Here is a 22749-nt window from a genome sequence, read left to right as displayed (position 1 = left end):
TCCTTCCCCATTTTGTGAGTACCAAATAGATGGTCTTTGGGGAAAGGCTGAGGAATTATTACTAGAAACAGTTGTCATGGTGTGGCAAGACTTATTCTTATAGAAAATGGTCTCTCTTTCATCAGTGAATTTCTGGTCTGAGAACTTGCTAGATCCAGAAACTGGGCAACAATTGTGATTTTGTTTATTGGGGTGGCTGTCCTCAGCTTCCTCATCCATCTTTGGTTCCTTTGATTGTTTAAACAACTCCTTTGTTGGCTGCCCATCTATCTTGCCCCTAGGGACCCTGTGTCCGGTTAACCATCTCCATACCTTCTATGGGTTGGGTCCCCCACTTGTTACTGTGGTCTTATGATAATTGTACCCATATTACTTCTGATGGGTAAGTGCCTCCATTCAGACTCTAACATGTTGGGATTCTATACTTCTCATTGCTATCAGGGATCCTATTTCTACAGCAGCTTCTCTTACCATCAACCCTGGCCGACAGAGGACAGCCCCATTGAGCTTCTCAGCAATGCTGGTGTTCCCTTACCAGTGCATTTTTTACTGTTCTGGTCACTGGAGTACCTCTGGACCTACTAGAGAGCATAGTCAGTCAGTGGGTTTTCCTGTCTTACTAGTATAACATTAAGCCGTGCCTACTTCCCCAAACCTTTTGATCCCTTCTTCCTCCATCTGCCATAGAAATTCTGGCTTTTCTAATTCACTTAGGGTAGGTCATTACCGTTTCCAAGATTCCAAAATCCATCCTGGCATGTTAGTACCTTCTTCCAGGGTCCTTGCCAGAGTGTAAAGTCATTTGTCTCAGGAAAGTGTTCCTACATTGACAAACTCCTTCATTCAACCTTATGTTCGCCTACTCCCCATTGATCCAGGTTTCTTGGGGGTCAGATCCAGGCACATGTTCCTGGCTCCTTTTGGAACATGATAGCCATGTCCTATAGCTCCTCAAGTGTGCCGATTCTTTCTTCCTTTAGCAGCACTTTGCCAGTTGAACCATGTTGGGATTCCACCCTTGTGATTGGTCTGGGTGTCATGATGGTAGGTGGCGGTCGATCCCAAGAGGGGCAAGCATTGTCTGCAAGGCAATTGCCTCATCTGAGGTTTCTGCATGATTTTCAAGCAGAAAAGGAAACATTATCTTTTAAAAAAAACATTTAAATTAAAAAAATTTTAATTTTTGTGGATACATAGTAGTTATATATATATATATATATATTTATGGAGTACACGAGATATTTTGATACAGGCATATAATGTGTAATAATTACATCAGGGTAAATGGGATATCCATCACCTCAAGCATTTATCATTCCTCTGTGTTACATACAATCCAATTATATTCTTATTTAAAATGTGCAGTCAATTATTGACCACACACCCTGCTGTGCTACCAAATATTAGATATTATTCATTCTAACTGTATTTTTGTGCTCATTAACCCTTCCCACTTACTCCCTCCCACCAACTACCCTTCCCAGCCTCTGATAATCTTTCTGCTGTCTCTATGAGTTCAATTGTTTTTCTTTTTAACTCCCCAAAATAAGTGAGAACATGCAGTTTGTCTTTTTGTGCCTGGCTTATTTCACTTAACATAATGACTTCCAGTTCCATGCATGTTGTTGCAAAGGACAGAATCTCTTTCTTTTTTATGGCTGAATAGTACTTCATTGTGTATATGTACCACATTTTTCTTATCCACTTGCTTGTTGATGGACACTTAGGTTGCTTCCAAATCTTGGCTATTGAGAATAGTGCTGCAAAAACATGGGAGTGCACATATTTCTTCGATATACTAATTTCCTTTCTTTTGGGTGGATATCTAGCAGTGGGATTGCTGGATCTTATGATAGTTCTATTTTCAGTTTTTTGGGGAACCTCCAAACTGTTCTCCATAGTGGTTGTACTAGTTTACATTCCCACCAACAATGTCAATTCCCACCACATCCTTGGCAGAATTTGTTGTCTGTTTTTTGGATAAAAGCCATTTTAACTGGAGTGAGATGACATCTCATTGTAGTTTTGATTTGCATTTCTCTGATGATCAGTGATGTTGAGCACTTTTTCATATGCCTGCTTGCCATTTGTATGTCTTCTTTTGAGAAGTGTCAATTCAGATGTTTTGCTCATTTTTAATTGGATTATTAGATTTTTTTTTCCTATAGAGTTGTTTGAGCTGCTTATATATTCTGATTATTAATCCCTTGTCAGCTGGATGGTTGGCAAATATTTTCTTCCATTCTGTGGATTGTCTCTTCACTTTGCTAATTGTTTCCTTTGCCTTGCAGAAGCTTTTTAACATGATGTGTTCCCATTTGTCTGTTTTTGCTTTGGTTGCCTGTGCTCGTAGGATATTGTTCAAGAAATTTTTGCCTAGTCCAATATTCTGGAGAGTTTCCCCAATGTTTTCTTTAGTAGTTTCATAGTTTGACAACTTAAATTCTTTAAGTCATTTTGATTTTATTTTTGTATATGGTGAGAGATAGAGGTCTAGTTTCATTGTTCTGCATATGGAAATCCAGTTTCCCCAGCTCCATTTATAGAAGACTGTCCTTTCCCCAATGTATGTTCTTGGTATCATTGTTAAAAATGAGTTTACTGTAGGTATATGGATTTGTTTCTGAGTTCTCTGTTCTGTTTCATTGGTCTATGTGTCTGTTTTTATGCCAGTACCATGGTGTTTTGGTTACTATAGCTCTATAGTATAGTTTGAAGTCAGATAATGTGATTTCTCCAGGTTTGTTATTTTTGTTCTGGAGAGATTTGGTATTCTGGATCTTCTGTGCTTCCATAAATGTTAGGGTTGTTTTCTCCTATCGTTGTGAAAGATATCATTGGTATATTGATGGGGATTGCATTGACTCTGTAGATTGTATTGGGCAGCATGGACATTTAAAAAATATTGATTCTTCCAATCCATAAACACGGAATATCTCTCCGTTTTTTTGTGCCATCTTTCTTTCATTAATTTCCTTCATTAATGTTTTATAGTTTTCATTGTAGAGATCTTTCACTTGTTTAGTTAATTCTTAGATATTTTATTTGTAGCTAGTGCAAATGGGATTACTTTCTTGATTTCTTTTTCAGATTATTCACTGTTGACAAGTAGAAGTGCTATGGATTTTTGTATGTCGATTTTGTATCCTGCAACTTTACTAAATTTCTTTACCAGCTCCAGTAGTTTTTTGGTGGAGTCTTTAGGTTTCTCCAAACATAAGATCATATCATCTGCAACAAGGATAATTTGATTTCTTCCTTTCCAATTTGCATGCCCTTTATTTCTTTCTTCTTGTCTGATTGCTCTAGCTAAGACTTCCGAGGCAGTATCTTCTAACAAATGGGAGTGGGCTTCTTTTGTAGTCCCAACAAGTGTAGGGGAATCAGGGTCCCACTGCTTCCTTAGTAGGGCCCCAGATTTGACACAGGAGATCTGCTGGTGTTGGGAACTCAACTCTCTCTGAAGCTTCACTCTTTTTTTTTTTTTTTTTTTTTTTGAGATGGAGTCTCTGTTTCCCAGGCTGGAGTGCAGTGGTGTGATCTCGGCTCACTGCAAACTCCACCTCTTGGGTTCAAGCTATTCTCCTGCCTCAGCCTCCCGAGTAGCTCCCACGCCTGGCTAGAGTTGGGGTTTCTCTATGTTGACCAGGCTGGTCTCAAACTCCTGACCTCAAATGATCCCCTGCCTCAGCCTCCCAAAGTGCTGGAATTACAGGCATGAGCCACCACGTCCGGCCAGAAGCTTCACTACTCTTATGATTAAGTCCTTAGCTGGATCTCTGCTCTGCTGCCCTCCACCTGTAGGAGGTTGGGGTTTCCTTAAATGCTTCCCAAGAGACCTTCTAATTTTCATATTTTGCCTTGAATTGATGATTAATGACCCTGAGTCTGTCGTATCTTTCTTCAATGAATCAAGTCATAGCAATGGCCCTCAAATTCCATAGCCTTTATATTTACCATCTCTTATACCTTTTGAATACCAGATACATTGCACCAGCGAGTGCATCTCCTTCCACTGGTATCCCATCCCAGTTCACCACCTGTGAAAGTTTTAACAACTGCACCACCACAGGATTCTAAGGGCTATCCATCCCCCACCTACCACAGGTGGTGGGGTCCCCATTGCCGAAGTAATTGCTGTAAGTGATCTAGAATTCAATGAAAGAGTCTGCTTCTAAGGACTATTTCTGGTAACAACTGTATTTGATCCCTGGGAACAGACCCAGTTGGTGAGCTGTATTAGGAAATGCTCTCAAGAGATTAGAATTAAAGAAGGAAAGATTGAGTGGAAGGAGAAGCTGATTTGCAATACAGTTACAATGGAAGCTTCAGCTGACCTCTGGAGCTGGCATGGCTCTTCTGAGTATTCCCCAGTTTGGGGAAAGGGGGCCGCCAAGCCTTTGTATTAAGCACTAGCCGGTCACTGGCCATGGGCCCACCCTGGGAGGGGCATAACCTTGGCTAAGGCCAAGAGTGAGTCCTAGTGAGGGAGGCAGCTGTGAGCTGCCAGTAGCTGCTATTCCCAGCAGCTGGGGGTGGGGACCAGGGGAAAATACCTTGAAGAGGGGATCAGAGCAAAATACCTACACTCTCCCTATACATTTTTATAATATTAAGTAAAAAATACAAGGTAGAAACTTGCATTTAGAGTATAATTTCAATGTTAAAATTAATATACATAAAATGACTAGAAGGGAATTAAAATGCTTAAGAGGTTTTGTTTTGGTGCTGGGAAAATGAATGACGTGCGTTACTCGCCCCTCACCACTTGTATCTTATACACACATAAAAAACCTTAGAATACTTTATTGAAAACACAAACCTAGTCACTGATTCCTCTCTATGGGCTGTTCAAAGCAGTTAGAAAGTCAGCTTTAGTATTCCTTAGTAGGTGGCTGGGTGAACAAGCTGTGATACATCCAGATAATTAAATATTATTCAGTAATTAAAAAAAGAAATGGAATATGAAGCAATGAAAAGGCATGGAGGAAATTTAAATGCATACTGCTAAGTGAAAGAGGCCAACCCAATAATTGTATGTACTGAATGATTCCAGCTATATTGCATTCTGGAAATTGCCAATTATGGAGACATTAAAAAAAAGTCATGGAGGCCGACACAAAAGGATCTCTTGAGCTAAGGAGTTTGAGATCAGTCTGGGCAACATAGCAAGACCCCGTCTCTACAAAAAATAAAAATAAAAAAAATTAGCTGGGCGTGGCGGTGTGCGTCTGTGGCCCCAAGCTCCTTGGGAGGCTGAGATGGGAGGATTGCTTAAGCCCAGGAGGTTGAGGCTGCAGGGAGACGTGATTGGGCCTCTGCACTCCAGCCTGGGCGACAGAGCAAGACCTTGTCTGAAAAAAGAAGATTAGGGATTTACAGGGTTTGTGGGCGAGGAGGAGGATGGATGAATAGGTGAAGTGCAGGGGATACTTAGGGCAGTGGAAGTATTCTGTATGATACATGGATGTGTGTGCATATGTCAAAACCCACAGAACTGTACAACACAAAGAATGAATTCTAATGTACTAAACTATGAACATTAGTAAATAATAATGTGGGCTGGGTGTGGTGGTTCATGCCTGTAATCCCAGCACTTTGGGAGGCTGAGGGGGGCAGATTGCTCGATCCCAGTTCAAGATCAGCCTGGGTAGCATGGCGAACCCCTTCACTACAAAAAAAAATGATACAAAAATTAGCCAGGTGTGGTGCTACGCGCCTGTGGTCCTAGCTACTTGGGAGGCTGAGGTGGGAGGATGCTTGAGTCCAGGAGGTTGAGGTTACAGTGAGCCATGATTGTGCCACTGCACTCCAGCCTGGGTGACAGAACAAGACCCTGTCAAAAAAATATATAATAATGTGTCAGTGTTGATTCATCAATTGTAACAAATGTACCACATCAATGGAAGATGTTAGCAATAGGAAAAACTGTGTGCAGGGAAGAGGGAATATAAGGGAACTCTCTGCATTATGTCAATTTTTCTGTAAACCTAAAACTGTTCTAAAGAATAAAGTCTATTAATTAAAAAAAAAAAAAAGAAAAGAAAAAAGAAAGTGAGCATCAGTTTCTATAGTCTACTAGTAATGCCAGCAGTAGTTGTGACTGAATTAACAGATTACATGCTTAGTGGGCAGAAGAGAGGAGACCTCCTTCTCATAGACTGAACAAAGCCCTTTCTGGCAGTTGTGAAATATCAGAACATAAATCTACAGATCAACAGCTGCCTTGTTTATGGACACATGAATAGGTATCACAACAGCCTGACTCTTGATTCTGGAATCTTACTGTTTCCTCAGTGAACCATAACCCAACCATTGAGTCTTACTCTACGCATTCAAAGAATGGCAGGGGATCTGGTCCTGTGACAGGACACTTGATAAACAGATGAGACAAACTGGAGTTCAATCTTCTGACGACTGCCAGGGCTGGCACTGTTTTTCTTCTGGCACCTACCCCAAGTTCCTGGCATCGACTCTTATTTTTCCTTTCAAGCCAAATGCAAAAGGGACTTAACCTCAACAGACAAAGATTGCAGAAGAATGTGTATGCGTTGAAAAGTAATCCAGTCAATTGACAAAGCTAATGAATTTTCAGAGGGATTCATTCAATATCACCCGGTGAGAGTCAGCACTTGGAATGTTTCCACAAAGGCAATAGGAAAAGGGGAATTTGTTTATTACCTTTGGCTTCTGGAAGAAAACATTGTCCCATACACAGCTTCCATGTCTATTGTTGATTTGCTTAAGCATTTGGAAACACTGAGATTCTTCATTTGTAAGTTCATTTACTCATTAACTACTTATAACTACTTATAGTTTTTTCACTGATTACTATGTGAGAGGCACCTTATGCACGAGATTGTTAGTGGAGAGGTTACAGTAATGTACATTCTACTGTAGTCTCAGAGTGTGGGCAGTGGAAGGACCCTTTTTCCTTTTTCTCCTTATTCCTGCCTCAATTAGAAGACAATTCCTTTCAGCCCTTCCACTTCTCTCTCCACTCTTTTCTGGGAGATGAGATCTGTCTGATTGGCAAGATTATAAGAAACTTCTATTCATAAGACAGTGTTGCTAAGGGACACTGTCACTGTTAATTAGAAGCAAGAAAACTTGGCATGCATTTGCTTTTATTTAATCCATTTGGAATTTATTTTCGTATGTAGCAGAGATAGGAATTTCATCTTGTTTTTCCCTATTACGTAGTCGTTTATTAAATAATTAGTTTTGGAAATGCTATTATCATGATAAACTAAACTTCCATTTATTTACAGGTCTGTTTCTGAAAACTGTTCCATCACCATATATTAACTATAGTTGTCCATTTTCTTTTCTAAGTAAAACTTAGAATCGGCATTTGAAAGTAAACATCTTCCTAGTTTTTTTTTTTTTTTTTTTTTTTATTGACATGAGTTGAGTTTGAGACAGAATTGACTTCTTTTCAATATTAACTCTTTCCATGAATGGAAAAGAGTGAACTATACTACATTCCAAGAATGAACTATACTACATTCCAGGAATGTAGTATAGTTCTCCATTTGTTAAGAATATTTCGGCCGGGCGCGGTGGCTCAAGCCTGTAATCCCAGCACTTTGGGAGGCCGAGACGGGCGGATCACGAGGTCAGGAGATCGAGACCACCCTGGCTAACACGGTGAAACCCCATCTCTACTAAAAATACAAAAAAAACTAGCCGGGCGAAGTGGCGGTGCCTGTAGTACCAGCTACTCGGGAGGCTGAGGCAGGAGAATGGTGTGAACCCGGGAGGCGGAGCTTGCAGTGAGCTGAGATCTGGCCACTGCACTCCAGCCTGGGTGACAGAGCAAGACTCCGTCTCAAAAAAAAAAAAAAAAAAGAATATTTCATTGAAGTTTTATAGTTGTCTTTCCATAAGTTTTGCACTTTTTTTGTTAGGTTTATTTATAGTTAATTTCTGGTTAATTTATACACACACATACACACATATAATTTATTATGAATGAATAACGTTTTCTTGTTTCCTAGCTGATCATTGATAGTGTTTACCATGTACTTGGCCAACTCCCTTATTAGTTCTAGTAATTTTTAAGTTGATTCCATGGAATTTTTAGGTAGTAAATTATATTTACTTCAAATAATCAGTTTTTTTCTTCCTGATAATTATAATTATTTTTTCATTTTGTTTTATTGCGCTGTCTAGGACCAAAGGTAGACAATAATAGTGATGGTTGGAATCTTTTTCTTTTTTATTTTCTTTTTTATTTTTTGAGACGAGTCTCACTCTGTCACCCAGGCTGGAGTGCAGTGGTGCGATCTCGGCTCACTGCAACCTCCGCCTCCCGGGTTCACGCCATTCTCCTGCTTCAGCCTCCTGAGTAGCTGGGACTACCGGCACCAGCCACTGCGCCCAGCTAATTTTTTGTATTTTTAGTAGAGACGGGGTTTCACTGTGGTCTCGATCTCCTGACCTTGTGATCTGCCTGCCTCGGCCTCCCAAAGTGCTGGGATTACAGGCGTGAGCCACCACGCCCGGCCTTCTTTTTGATTTTAAAGGTAATATTTTAAAATATTTTATGTTAAGTACATTTCCTGTAGGTTTGTGGTAGATACATTTTATCAGGTTAATGATGTTGCTTTTTTCCTCCCTATTCCTAAATTGCTAAGGAAGTTAAATTTTTTTAAAAAAATTAATCACACTGAGACATAGTGATTGGATCACTTTTTGTTTTTACTAATGGTCCAAGATTAAATAGAGATAATTCTCTTTTAAGGAGCTAATAAAAGCAAATATTGAAGGAGCCTATAAAAACGCTGATTTAAACATTAGAATGCACTGAAAACCAACAGTCACAGAAGTAACATGTAGAGTGGCCAGGGTCTGCCGAGGGTGAGCATTTGTTGAAGTAGCTTTCATGGGGCACGTGAAAGTGTCTGACAAGTATAGGAGGTGGAATAAAAATCTCCTGGAGCTCTGCAGTCTTATTTTTTGTAGTGATTACATCACTGGGGTCAGATATAACACAGGCACTGACAATGGCCAGAAATGCTCATAACACCCAATTCTGCCCAGAGTGGGGAAGGCAATCTAGTGTATGGTATCAGAAAGGATTATTTGTGGCAAATGCTTACAATGCCCATTGGAAGTAGGAAAAAGAATTTCTCTTCCTGGAGAGATGACTGAGACCCACATTACTCCCCTTAGGGATAGGGTTATTCACCTGAGGTTTGAGACCCACCATCTTGGCCACAGTTAGAAGGAGAGGAATTGAACAGTCCACCCCAGCCTGGAGAAGCCCCTTCCTGCAATGTCAGATGAATGTGGATGCTTCTGCTCATCTTATTTATGAACCACACTTTGGGTTTGCATGGAATAGCTCCACAGGAGCTTGGCTGGAAATGCAGATTATCATTAATTCCACACCAGTCTTTTACATGTACAGGTGTCCTGTTGTAAATAATGTTAAGAGTAAAACTAAGCAAAAAGACGTGGGCTCTGTATCCTGCAAAGTTGGGGTGAGATTCACAGGGAAGCGAATGTCACAGTGCTTGTATTTTAAAAAAAGGTGAAGTTAGGGGCTCTATAGGGTTTCCTGGCTACTCTTGGGGGCGCACATTTTTGGAAGGGACTAATCATAGGTGGTTGACAGTTCTCGTCTTACAACTTCTGTTTCAGAAGAAAGTGAAATGTTTTCTACACCAGCTCTGACAACCAGCAATTTTTGTACTTTAAAAATCCTTTGCAAGAATGTAAACTACTTAACTACCCAAAGGAAAATATATTTTATGCATTGCTTCTATTTTAATGTTTACAAGGAAGTCCCAACTAAAGATGCTGGCTAAAGTACTGAATGTGCACAATTAACTGAATATCTTTTAACAGATCCTTGCTTTCAGCTCACAAGTGACTCAGAGAAAATTGTATTAACTCAGCAATTGCTTTATAAGTACACTGCGAAATGGCACTTACAACCAAGTAAAGGAGATGCATACTTTCAAACTCCAAAAACTAAAATGTCCCAACTTAAGTAGAGAAGGAAGAATCTCTATAACTTAGTGACTACTTGAATTTTGAGGAAAAAAAGAGAAAGGAATAGAAGATTACAGAAGTGGAATCATAAGGCTTCTAATTTGTTTAGATATGATAACCTGGGATGGTGTCTGGTGATTCCAAACAACACAATACAATTGTAGTCAGCATAAAAATTACAATACAATTGTAAAGAGAATAAAAATCATGTTTGGCATATGCCAACTCCATACGCTTATACCAAATATATAGTAACTGTTAAGTGATACCTTGTTTATAATGTATTTAGATGGACAAAGTATTATTCTGATTGTTTTATATCTAAGTGATACTCCACAAAACAGATTTATCTGAAGACAGATTAGTGAACAATGGCGGATCTCAAATCATGTTCACATTTAGCACCTGATAAATGATCTTAATTCCTGCTATTAATGGTTCCTTTGTTCAACTTATGCATTGGAGCATTACTCAGGGTATTTCAAGCAATTTCATGAGAAAGTTGATTGATCATACAAACAATATGTAGGATTTTAACATTGTTTATACCGTACAGAAAACTTTTTTCACATTTCTAGTACTTTTCTAGTTTTATTTGTTACACTTAAATTCAGTTAGAATTTATTTTGGGGCAAGGAGTGAGGTGAAGCTCCAGCTTTTCTTTTTTCTTTTCAAATTTCTAACCCATTATCTCAAAACCATTTACTATCGGGAGCTTGAGCAGGAGGATCACTTGAGGCCAGGAGTTTGAGATGAGCTTGGGGAACACAGTGAGACTCTCTCTCTTTAAAAACAAAAACAAACCCCCTGCCCCCCCCCCCCACACACATTAGCCAGGTGTGGTGGCATATGCCCATAGTCCCAGCTGCTTGGGAAGGTGAAGTGGCAGAATTGCTTGAACCCAGGAGTCTGAGGCTGCAGTGAGCCACGACTGTGTCACAACACCCCAGCCTGGGTGACAGAATAAGATCCTGTCTCAAAATAACCCCCAAAACACACTTATTAAAGATATAATTTTAAAATGTGTATGTGCCCAAACCTATTAAAAAGCAAATACTAATGAAAACTTAGAAAAAACTTGTGGCATGACTTTCTGTTTGTGGATGGTTTTATTCCAATTAAGATGTAGTCAAGGCTTAATGAGATCTTATAAAGAACTAAATTGAGGAACTAGAAGGAGATGCTTTTCTATCCACAAAATATTTAAATGGAGGAGCCGAATTAAAACTGCTAGGAGGGATAAAGTGAGTTGTATCAGAAATGCAGAAGCAATACAAAGATTTTGAGATGTACATAGAAGGGTATTGATTGCAGCACTGTCCACAACACTGTCTGGTGCTTGGGTTGCTGCAAATCTCTGGACTCCTTGTAAAATCAATCCTAGTTGCCTTTCTGCTACGTTAGCCAAACGCAATCCTGAGGCACTATATTTTTCCTGTATGTTCTCTGTTTTCAATTTTTATTTATTTTCTCTTAGCGTGGATTACATTTTTAATTTGAAATTTGTTATGAGAAATAAAAAAAATTTTGAATGTCTGACAGCTAAGGAAGAAATGACAATAATCCAGACAGTAGAGAAATTAGTGGAAGGCATGAAATCATTTGAGAAATGTACTTTAATGTATAGCACAGCAACCACTGTATTATGATCAGGATATTGAGGACTTGAATACATTGCACTTTATTTTTATAACAAACAGATAAATAACCAGAAAAAAGAGTTGATTTAAGAAATTTATTATTTTTTTTAAAAAAGCAACTTCCAGGGTTGTCATTGTACAGGTTTCGCCCAGTCTCCTATAGCATGGTATAGTGATAACTGATTTTTTATAATAAGGACTCAGAGGCATTGAAGATCCATAACTATCTTCTGAATTATCACAGAAAGAAGAAAGAGTTAGAAGAGTTTAATGTTAAGTGTATTAAAAATCATATTCTAATTCTTTTAATTTGGTTATCTGAGTATGATAATACAGGAGAGCTCAGATAACAAGAAAAGGCAATTGGTTAGAACACTCCATTCCCACAGGATGTGCATTAACAGACTTTTTACTGCATATATCTTTATATAGTTTGCAAACTAATTCAACCCATTTTACACAGCATTAATTTTTTTCACTGAGTTGACACTGGGCTGAAACATTTGCTTATCATCTTATAATTATTTTTTTCCAGTTCTTTAATGGATTTTACTCCCATCTGACATAGTGTTTGGACTTTAGTGTATGTGACACTTTAAGATCATCTCTGCCCATTCTAATGATAGTTACAATGAGGTTACCCATGGCTAGATATCCAAGATTATTAATTAATCCACCAGCTCTGTTCTTAACTTTGGTAAAAGAGAGATCTTGTGTCTCACTGGAGGGTGCACCAAGCTTCAGGCAAGAAACTGAGCTGGCTGTCAACAGACTATGGTTCTTACCAAGGTTCTTATTAATGCTGTGCAAACAAGGGTCTCGTCATTTCGGTAACTATTTGTACATTTATAAAAGCAATACAGTCATGGGAAAAACCAACAAGCACAGCTTGGTAGAATAACCTGCCATGAAATATCATCGGCTTTATAATAATTTACTACAACTGTTCTTTTTATTCACACTGGATAGGAAAGGCTTCCATCTAACACATGGAATACGAATATATACAACACAAATTTGGCTTTAATTAAAAAAAAAAAAACAGTTCAAAAGGACAGTAACACGGGGGCTGAAAACAATCATTTTGTGCAGTTTCCTGATCATAATCACCCGTCTCCTGTCTTTTACAGGGAATGACACAAGTATTGATGGATTTTGTAAACCAGTTAAACCATTCTCCTGCCTGTAATAGCCCACTATGAAGATATCACCTTGTTCATACAGTCTATAGAAGTTTCTCCTTCTTAACTGTTACTCTAAATAACCCGGGATGACACACTGAGTCGGTTTTAAGAACAAATCCTGCGGAGCCTTTTCAAAATCATCATACATTTGCAGTTCCCTATTCCATCAAAATGCTTTGCCAAAACAACATCTTGTAACTGCACTGGGCATATGACTGATGTGCTGAATGGTGCATTTGCACTGATGCTCACCATCTCGTTGCTCAGCAACGTCAGCATCTTGGCTTCAACTTCTGAATGGCCACGGGAATCACGCGGCAGTGCCATGGGGTGGGTGGACTGTTTTAGACTGCCAGCAGTCAAAACAGTTGTGATGGGCTCAACATCTCTACACTGTGAGCCTGGGGAACCCATTCTCCTGCGGAATGGTTTTTAGGGGCCCAGCAATGTCACTGCAGGTGGCTGAGATATTCTGGCCCCTGCTCATGAGGAACTACATGAAAGAAGAAGCCTAGTGTTCTAAAAAAATAGAAAATGCGGCAGGGTTGGGGAGAGGCTGGGGGGTTGCTTTCATGAGTCTGGAAATCTCTGGTTTTAGCTCTCTGAGAAGGCTGGGAGACTCTGTTGTAGGCAGCTGTGGGAGAAGGGTAGGGTTGGAGGTACACTTGGAGATGTGTTAGTTTGGCATTGGCACTGCAGATTCAGCGCCCGTGGTTCCTGACTAAGGCACTCTGCCTAGATCTATTTTCCCCTGACTGTACCTTTTATGCTCCCTGGCTTTCCCATTCTCCCTGGAAACTCCTGTTTGTTTTTGCTTTCTAAGATACAGATAGCAAGTAGGGTTCATTTCTCTCATCTGACTGTTGTTGGGTTCATCTGACTGTTGAGTGGCGACTCTTTGGAGTTGTAATTTGAGAAGGATTGTGAAGAAATCAGTGGGCTTAATAGGAAGTAGTGCTGTGATTGATTAGCAATGTCTGCCATGGCCACAAATATTGGTATTGATAAAATAAATGCATCCCAGGCCCTTATATCTGTTTTAAGTAAAGTGAGCAAATGAAGTTGGCTTGATGTATTCTTGAAGGATCTTTGGAGACCATAGCCCAAGCCATTAAATTGATATTTATTTTATATTCTGCTTTGTTCCAGAAAAGATTTGAGAATTTGGGGGGCTTGGGACAGGAAGTTGAGGACTTGTGGAGGGAGATAATTTTGAACAGGCTGATGCAGGAGGCCCATGACAAGGAGCTCTGTTTTTACCCCTGGGCGATGAAGCCCAGTGTTTAGCAAGTGATTATAGGGCTTACTGATTAAACAGATCCAGAAAGACCTGGAGAAATGGGGCGAGTCCCAGGCATGGTGGAAATTTCAGGCAGAGCATTTCTGTGTTGCAGATCTGATGTATTTCCCCTTGGTTAACAGCTGATGTTCTATGTTGAAAAGCCAAAGAGAAATATATTTATATACACACACACATCCCTTATGGGGGTTAATCAAAGATCCTTATTATGTCAGGACCATAGTCTCTCAGCTCTACCCAGAAGTCTCTGGTGCACAGCTTTACCAAGAAAAAAAAAAAGGAACTAGTGATATTGTGTGATAGGTCCTAATGATGGTATTTTGGGAAGATCAACTCATGTTTATCTCTGGAAAACAGGATAAACTTCATACCTCAAGTGATTTAAACTGAAGTCAAACCTTGATTTTTCACATGAATCATTAACAGGTTGCTTTTCGACAATGCCATTGTCTGTTGATTTAGGGACCATGTCTGGCCAAAGCCAGCCACCTCTAGCTGCTGATGGCCTGTGGGTTTTAGAAACTGGCTGATGCTCCCATCAATACGCCCCTGTCAATTGCACACAACTGATTTCACTTACACATCAACATAGCAACATACCTTTTCCATCAGTAAACACCTGCTCCCTTTCTCACTTGGCAACGAAGAATTTGCAAGAAAAGATGGCATATATTTTTATATACCTGCAAACCCCAGGAGAACATCCTTTTGCATACCCGTCTGATGTTGAGTTTCTTACCACACCAGGGACCCCAGTATTTCCAAAGTTGTAGGCAAAGATTTCCTCTTTCCTGGGTGGTGCACAGGGGTGAGGGTCCTTAGGCTCCTAGGCCAAGGGTCCAAAGTCCAGGGATGGAGATGGAGTAGAGGCAGGAGGGCAGCATTTTAGAAACTCAGCAATGTATTTCTTATCCAACTCTGTGTTTCACCCTCAGATAAATGATTTTCTTACTGGTCTCCATGAGACATAATCCTGTTGAGAGCATCTTGCAGTTGCACTGTCTCTGGAACCTTCTAGAGGTGATAGATGGCTGGCTATAAATGTGACTGTAGTTGCCTCATCATTTGTTTTCTGGCAATTTAAAATATCTGTTTCTTTCCGCGGATTGTGATTGTTGGTATACTGGCATTGCCAACCAATTTTTAGCAATGTGTGAAGATCAGTCAGCTTTATCACCACTCCTCTTCTCTAACTGGAAAGACTTGTTCTAACACCTCCTGAAGTTTCTGAGAGAGCCCAGAGCAGGAACTTTGGGCTCTAGACAGAAGGTCTTGGAGGAGGGCGGGAGGGAGGAGGTGCCCTGTTGGGAGGTGGAGCCTGGGGAGGAGGGGGAAGGGTGGAAGGTGGGGACGGGATGGGAGGGGTGGGGGCGCTGGGGGGCGGGGGAGGGCAGTGGGGTGCAGGAGGTGGGGGGGTGTAGATGGGGGCAGGAGGTGGCGAGGACGTGTGGTAGGCGTTGTTGAGCGGGTACTTGGCCGGCTGGTTGTTCTTGACCCTGGTGAAGTTGATGCAGCGCCCCTAGAAGAGAATCGGAGAGAAGGAAACATGAGCGGATAGCCTCACATCAGGGCCTGTGGTGCTGTGGTGGGCAGCTTGCAAGGAATATGTGGAAAGTAGGCCCCTATTGGTGACAACTCTCCAGTGGCACATAGTAGAACTTGAGGACAAGTGAGCTCCCCGCTTTCTTTTCCTGGACTGTGTTGCAAAACTGTTAAAATTTATCTTTTCCTGGAGTCTAACTCTCTCAAGTGGGAGAAAGGGAAGGAGACTGACCTTCATTGGGTGCTGTGTACAGAGGTCGTCAAACTGAATCTCCTCAACAGCCCTGCTAACCGGGTATTATTAACTGTTCCATTGCACAGATGAGGAAACAGGTTCAGAAAAGCGAGGGTACTTTTTTAAGGCCACACAACTAGGAAGAGGTGGGGGTTGGTGATTCTAACCCAAAATAGACTCCAGAATTATCCTTCCTGCTGCTACTTTGCCTTCTGGAAGGGGTCCTCCTATTGCACAAACAAAAGTCATTTATTCTGATTCATGTCAATTACATGCCTGGAAACGGCAGAAGGTTAACACCACGAGCTTCTCCTATATTGTAATTCAAGGATGTGGCCAGACTCTGTGACGAGGAGTTGTCGTGGAGCCCCTGATGCATTTACCTCGCCTGTGCCCCCTCCAGCGCTTGTTCCGGGTCATGAAGGAAGGAGGCAGCTATCTCTACTGATGTGACCACAACAGCTTCCCCATCCGTGCCTTGCCTTCTGCAACATGCTGGTAAATAATAAACAGTTGATCCTGCCCTTGTTCTGGCTGTGGGAATCCCTCTTCTACATCTGGCTGCACCTGTGCAGGTACCCTTAGTTGTCGTCGTCACAGGAACTGACAACCTGTGTACCTTAAGAAATACAACCTGGGAACATTCTATTGCCAAGCAGGCATCTACCCTGAATTCTGCTTTTCCCCTACCCTTCTTGGGTACTCAACTGAACAATGTAGAGAAGACCCTGGAACCCCTTACAGCAGCCTCCTGAAAGTCAGCGTCCAAAGCCAGCCTTAAGTAGCCCTGTCTCCCCTATAGTGTGTCTGCTCTGCTCTCCAGAGGCACAGGCGTGCTTTCTCTGTCCCCGACTAGATACCCTCTAGTCTCATCTGGCACTCAGGAGCTTCCGTGCAACACTCAGCTCTGCAATGCAGGGGAGACAGGGGTCCTCCTGCTCACCACATTCTGTGCTGGTGTGAGCTCTCTTCACTTGGCCGCTCGCCTGGGTGTGTGCCCGCCCCCCTGAGGGCTCCGGGCCTCCCTCACTTCCCATGCCTGTGGGGCATCTTATTGTTCTCTCTCTGGCATGTCTGGATGCCTACAGAATCATTCCTCAAGGAGGCCGGGGTGGGGTTGCTCCTCTCTGAGGCTGCCCTCTGTGCTGGGCCTGGGGCTGGGGTGTGGAATTGTTCCTGGCCACATGCTCCAGGACGGACATTATCCTGTGGTTATTCAGGTGTCCAGCCTGAATGAGATATGTTCAGGGAGCAATGAGTTTCCCTTTCCAGGCCTTTTAGGGACAAGCCTGAACGGGAATGAAGAGGGTGAGGTGTGGAATTTGGGGAACAATTGCTGCTTAAATTAGCTCTAGGACAAGAGGAAAATGAGTGTTATTAGAGACTTGGCTCAGGATGGGCCACAATAGGGACAAGCCACATGCTTGTGGGAGGTGGTGGGGCTGAGCAAAACTTCCCTCCCTGTGCACAGCCCCGTGCGTCCTTCAAGTCATAAATCATGTCCCTTTTCCTCCACATGTTCCCCCCACAGTGACTCCAGCCTCCACTTACCCTTTGCTTCTTTGAGTTCTCTAGTTACAGCCTACGCCACACATTGCAGCCTGCATACTACGGTTATTTCATCTGTAAATGCCTTGCCTCCCTGGCCAGACGAGAAACTTCTGGAAGGCTGCAGCCTTGTTTTGTGCTTTGCTGCTCCACAGCTCACAGCCTCACGGTGTGTTCTGCATGGTACAGGGACTCTTAGTAAAAATGGAGTTGTCTGAGCCACTCAGGAAAAGTTGGGGGTGGGAAACCTTAGCAATAAGCTGAAAATTAATTCCTAGAACATAGCATTAGTCAGAGGGCATCTTGGTGAGGAAGGGCCGAACTTGATGGGACTGCAATTGGTTTAGGAGTTGCAATGCTATGTTTAGATGTCAGCACCCCTGTTTCTCTGAGCTTGCATTTCATGTGATTAAACCAGGTGCTAAGCGGGGGAGGCTCTGATTCGCGTTCCACTCACTGCACAAAGAAGTTACCCCCTCCTCGCTGCACTGCCCAGAGCTCCCGGTTTATGTCCAGCCTTTCAGGCATGATGCCGATTTTGTAACCCAGTACTGTACATTCCCGGCTGTTCAAGCTGCCCTCTTTTATAGCTTTATAAATCTAAGCCTCGGTTACAGTTTATTTATGATTCTGGATAAAGCTTTCCTTTAAGATGTGAGGGCCCTAATGATTACCATCTGTGGTGAATTCTCGTGACGACAATTTAGAGCTGGGATTTACTGTGCTATCTGTTCTGCCCTTCATTCCTAGACATGCTAAATCAGACTGAGAGGCTCAAGAGATTCACATCCTTTAAAGATGAAGGGAAACCCTCATTCTGGGGAAGGAGCTGCTGGTGCCTGGGGTTGAGTGCTCATCTGGCTTCAGATCTCTTCCAGAGCTGGCCACCAGGCTGGGTGAGAGGAGAGGCTAATTAATTAATCCAGAAGCTCAGGTACTTATTCTCTTCAATTGAAATAAGTCACTCTACTGTTTTTACCAGAGGCTGTTTTGTTCAGAGACAAAATCAGGAGCTCCCAGCCTTCTTCTCCCAATATCTCTGTTTATCATCCACGTTAGGATTCCCAAGGGTTTTCAAAAAGGTCTGAAAACATCCACAGACTAAAAGATGGTCTCTCACATCTGTCCCCTGAAGATGGGACAAAAAAGGGCAGTGGGCTGGCAGGGAGTGAGGTGGAAAGGAAGACCTGAGGTCAGCACTTCCAGCTGCCGCCATGGTGTCTTGGCCAGAGCAGTGGTGGTAAATGCTCTGGGTGGGGTAAAATGGTGATGGTGGAGGCAGAGTCCTCCTTCCTCTGGTCAGTAACACCCTAGGGGTACACCCATGGGTCACCTACTCCAGAGCATTGTGCTGAGGTTCATTATAGACCTTCCCCAACTCCTCACCACCTGGTCCTTTAGAGCTGAGTACAAAAGCCCAGAGCTCTCATCAAGCAGCCAGAGGGGAGGGGGCAAGCTCCCAGCTTCTGCCTTGCCCCCACTGTGGGACACCCCACAGTGGGATGTGAGGTGGGGGTATTCATACCACCTGTCACTACAGGTATTAGGAGGACTCCCTTAATCAACGTTACGAAGGCCTTGGAACAGTGCCTGGTGCACTGTGTTTAGCAAACGAAGTTGAGTCTAATGCTGTCTCTGCAGGTGGGGATGCGCAGACACAATCAGACCCTGTCTGTGGTGGAAAGGCCAGTTGGAGGTGGTATCAGGTGTTCCAGCTCCTAGTTTAGTGCCTTCTGAGTGAGCTGCAGACTACAGCTTCTATACTCCACACCTGGCTTCTATAATAAAATTGGTAAATAGGAAGAAATGTAGCAAAAATGTAGGGAAAACCAAAGCAGCTCCTAGAGCCTGCTCTCTTATGTCTGTTCTCTCCTCCTGTTGCCACTAAGCCCTGTAACTTATTTCTTATAGGACCTCCCACAGTGCACTGCACACACGTTTGACTGATGATGAATTTACACGTACTTATCTTCCTGAAAAAAGGTGCAGACTCGGCATCAATAAATCCCTGGGGTAATATACAGTAAGACCCACAGTCTTTGTAAGAGGGGTGTGGTTACAATAAGTTCTTAAAACCTGGAGTCAGAGGTGCCAGCACAAACACGGTAACATTTAGACCACATAATTGGCCTAAAGATCAGTTTACACAACATCGTTTTTTTGCTTGCAAGAGGATAATAGAAAGGCCAGATGTTCTCAGTGTCATGTAGGCCAGCAAATCTGCACCAGTGTTTGGTTAAAAGGTTGCTAGGATGATTGGAACTCTCACTTCATAACACTGGTCTTTGTGACCCAGTTTTATTTTCTACAGTACTGGTTTTGGGTGGTTTGATTCAGATCCAAGATTTGGCTTTGACCTCAGTTTACCTCAGCGTCCTCATTTACAGGAATGAATGCCAATTATTTTCACACATTAGCACAAATTTCTCAGATTAAATTCTAAGAAGAAAACGCAACAATATCTCCAGCTAAATGAAGGCTTAGCACGATGCCAGCTGGCCTTCCTCCTAGGCTTGAAAGTGCCATTTTGATTTGGCTGTATCTAATGGTGGTGGGAGGACCATCTGAAATGTCCAGGTACATTAGCGTCTTTATTTATCATCAAAACTCTGTCAGTTAAGCGTCATTATTTTCATTGTACAGAAAAAAACTAAAGTCTCACACCTATTTAAATAACTTTCTCAAGACTACACAGCCAGTAAGTGGCAGAGTGGGATTAAAACCTAGCTCTCCCTCAGGAACTCATCCTCTTCATACTGTATTCCTGAATATAGACTAAAAGTGCAAATGATTTCTTGAAAGACTTGTAGATAGCAACACACGGTGTAGGACTTGACCACAATCCAGCAGCTCTTGACACAGCTAAGCGATTCTTCCTGAACCTAAGTCTGGCCAATTCACTCTCCAGCTCAGAACTCTTCAGTGATTCCCCATCACCTTTAAAGTAAAAGCCAAACACCTCCACTGGCATACAGCCCTTTGGGATCTGGTCTGTGCTTATGTCTTTCAATTGATGTCTTACTCTTTTCTTGCAAGATGTCCAGCTTGGTCCACCCTATGCCCTCCACAAATATTTGTTCAATGAGGAATATAATTTGCCATGTGGCCCTCTTCTCTAAATGTTTCCCATTAGAAACACTGCTCCTTAACTGGTTGGTGAGCACCTCCGAGGCAGCTGCAAAGGCTTCTCTTCTGGAGCCTAGAGTTGCTCTAAAGAGCTCAACGTTCAAGTTCAAGTTGGCACTCAACAAATACTGCTCACACACCGGAGCTCTGAGGTGCAGCAAGGTGTCTTAGAAAGCTCTGATTTTTCCCTGCAGGTTTAGGCTCTCCAAAGGTCAAGGATCCATGAACACAGGTATGAGTTTAGGGCTTCTCAGTCACCTCCCCATGGTCTCCTTGGACATCTAGGTTCTTGGAGAAAGGATGGCAAGAATCCTATGTACTTCCCTTGGCTTCCACACTTGAAAGGTTCATGTTACCTCTAAAAATACTTTTTGGGTTACCTTTGATTGCTTTATCAAAGGAAACTGTTCATCAACTAAAAGCTTTGCTTAAATTGGAGGTGACATATTCTGAAATGGTTATGATGAAATGATCAGGATGAAATATCTTGTTGATCAGGTTCTGGATTTCCCTGGGTTTGAATTCCAGGCATTGATGGTCTGAGGAGTACAGAGGACACTGGTGGTGGGGGCTGTGGTCTGCTTCGTGGGTTGCAGTCAGGAGGCAGAGTTCTACCTCTAGTTCTGCCACTAACATAATCATTGTGAAATCTGGGGCAAGTCACTTTCTCTCTATGAGCCTCAGTTTCTTCATCTGTCCAATAAAGTTGTACCAGCTAGATGATGTTCAGGGCCTTTCAGCCCTAATATTCTATAATTCCATCAACATTTTTTATTTTTTTGAGACGGAGTCTCACTCTGTGAGAGTGATCATGGCTCACAGTAACCTCTGCCTCCCAGGTTCAAGCGATTCTCCTGTCTCAGCCTCCCAAGTAGCTGGAATTACAGGTGTGTGCCACCACGTCTGGCTAATTTTTTTGTATTTTTAGTAGAGACAGGGTTTCGTCATGTTGGTCAGGCTGGTCTCGAACAGCTGACCTCAGGTGATCTGCCGGCCTCGGCCTCCCAAAGTGCTGCGATTATAGCTGTGAGCCACCGTGCCTGGCCTCCATCAAAATTTGAATTCCTTTGAAACCTTTTCCTTGGATAATTTAATCTGAATTTTTTTGGGGCAGCCAGTTTGCACATTTCTTTATACTAATTAGTTTGGCTAATGCTTTGTATTGCATATTTTCTGGTTGGTCATTAGATTTTTAAAAATATTAATAAATTGAAACTTCAAAATTGGAGGTCTGCTTTTCTATTATTGTGGTAAGAGTTTGAGCCTGCCTGCAAGTTCTGAATTTGGGTTTGTGGGATGACAGGGAGATGTGACAAGAGGTGTGGGCCGATTGTGTGCAAAAGAGTTGCCAGTGGTGAGCTCATGTGTGCTGAGTGTTATGAGACATCTGTTTGGGCATCAGGCACGCTCAGTGGAGAGGGAGCTGGACTTTGGAGATGATTAAAAATATGCTATGGCTCCCACAGATTAAACCAAATAGTTTCCTATGAACGGAGGTCATCTAAGGAGATTGGATTTCACAGGAAGAATTCTAAAATAATTAGATTGAAAAAGTATAACATATATGCCAAGTTTCCTCTGACAAATACCTTTTTTCTCTGGCCTAGTTTTCCCATTGATTATCTTGTTTGGAGGGCTGTAGGTATTTCTCAAGTTACTAATGAATTAGGTTTCCAAAGTCAGTTGTTTGGAATTATGAGCATAGTTTCTAACTTAAATCATTCTTGTAAACTCAGGCTAGACCACAAAACCTCATCGACATATTGAAGGCAATTGACATAATCCCGCCAAAGGTGGTGCTCTACTGATGAATTAAACACATGAACAATGAATGGATGGCTGGATAGGATGACTTAATAGTTAGCTTTCTACCCTACGATTCTCTTCATTTGTTAATTTATTTTTGCATTTATCCTTTTGGCAAATGGGTTTTGAGTGCTGGCTATGTCCTCAAAAGTGCTGCAGACAGTATTGAGCAAATGTTGAGGTCCCTGTCCTCATGAAGAATATAGTCTAGAGGTGAAGACAGACAGTAGTCAAATGGACCCCAGCAACCACATTTGTGATCGGTGACCTTGAGCTTGGCCACAGTTGACTGGACCAGAGGTGGACAGCTATGCTGAGCTAGAGCGATCAGATTCTCTCTTCGGTGAATTTGGAATGACCACTGAG

General features: G+C 42.1%; 1 protein-coding gene and 1 long non-coding RNA gene across 2 annotated transcripts in view; one reads left to right on the top strand and one right to left on the bottom strand.

The window, feature by feature from the left end:
- The window catches only part of LOC117099782, a 211724-nt gene that overhangs the window by 45744 nt on the left and 143231 nt on the right, over positions 1-22749 (top strand). Inside the window, exon 3 of the long non-coding RNA XR_004443998.1 lies at positions 16233-16401. This is a non-coding gene — a long non-coding RNA (uncharacterized LOC117099782). The remainder of the gene's footprint in view (positions 1-16232; positions 16402-22749) is intronic.
- The window catches only part of ANTXR1 (ANTXR cell adhesion molecule 1), a 246617-nt gene continuing 235591 nt past the window's right edge, over positions 11724-22749 (bottom strand). The window contains exon 18 of the mRNA XM_033239293.1: positions 11724-15645. Coding sequence (XP_033095184.1) covers positions 15385-15645 — 261 coding nt within the window. The 3' untranslated portion in view covers positions 11724-15384. The remainder of the gene's footprint in view (positions 15646-22749) is intronic.

Source organism: Trachypithecus francoisi, unplaced genomic scaffold (genome assembly GCF_009764315.1).
Source record: "Trachypithecus francoisi isolate TF-2019V2 unplaced genomic scaffold, Tfra_2.0 Lachesis_group17, whole genome shotgun sequence".
Lineage (NCBI taxonomy): Eukaryota > Metazoa > Chordata > Mammalia > Primates > Cercopithecidae > Trachypithecus > Trachypithecus francoisi.
This window is presented reverse-complemented; position numbering and strand designations above follow the sequence as displayed.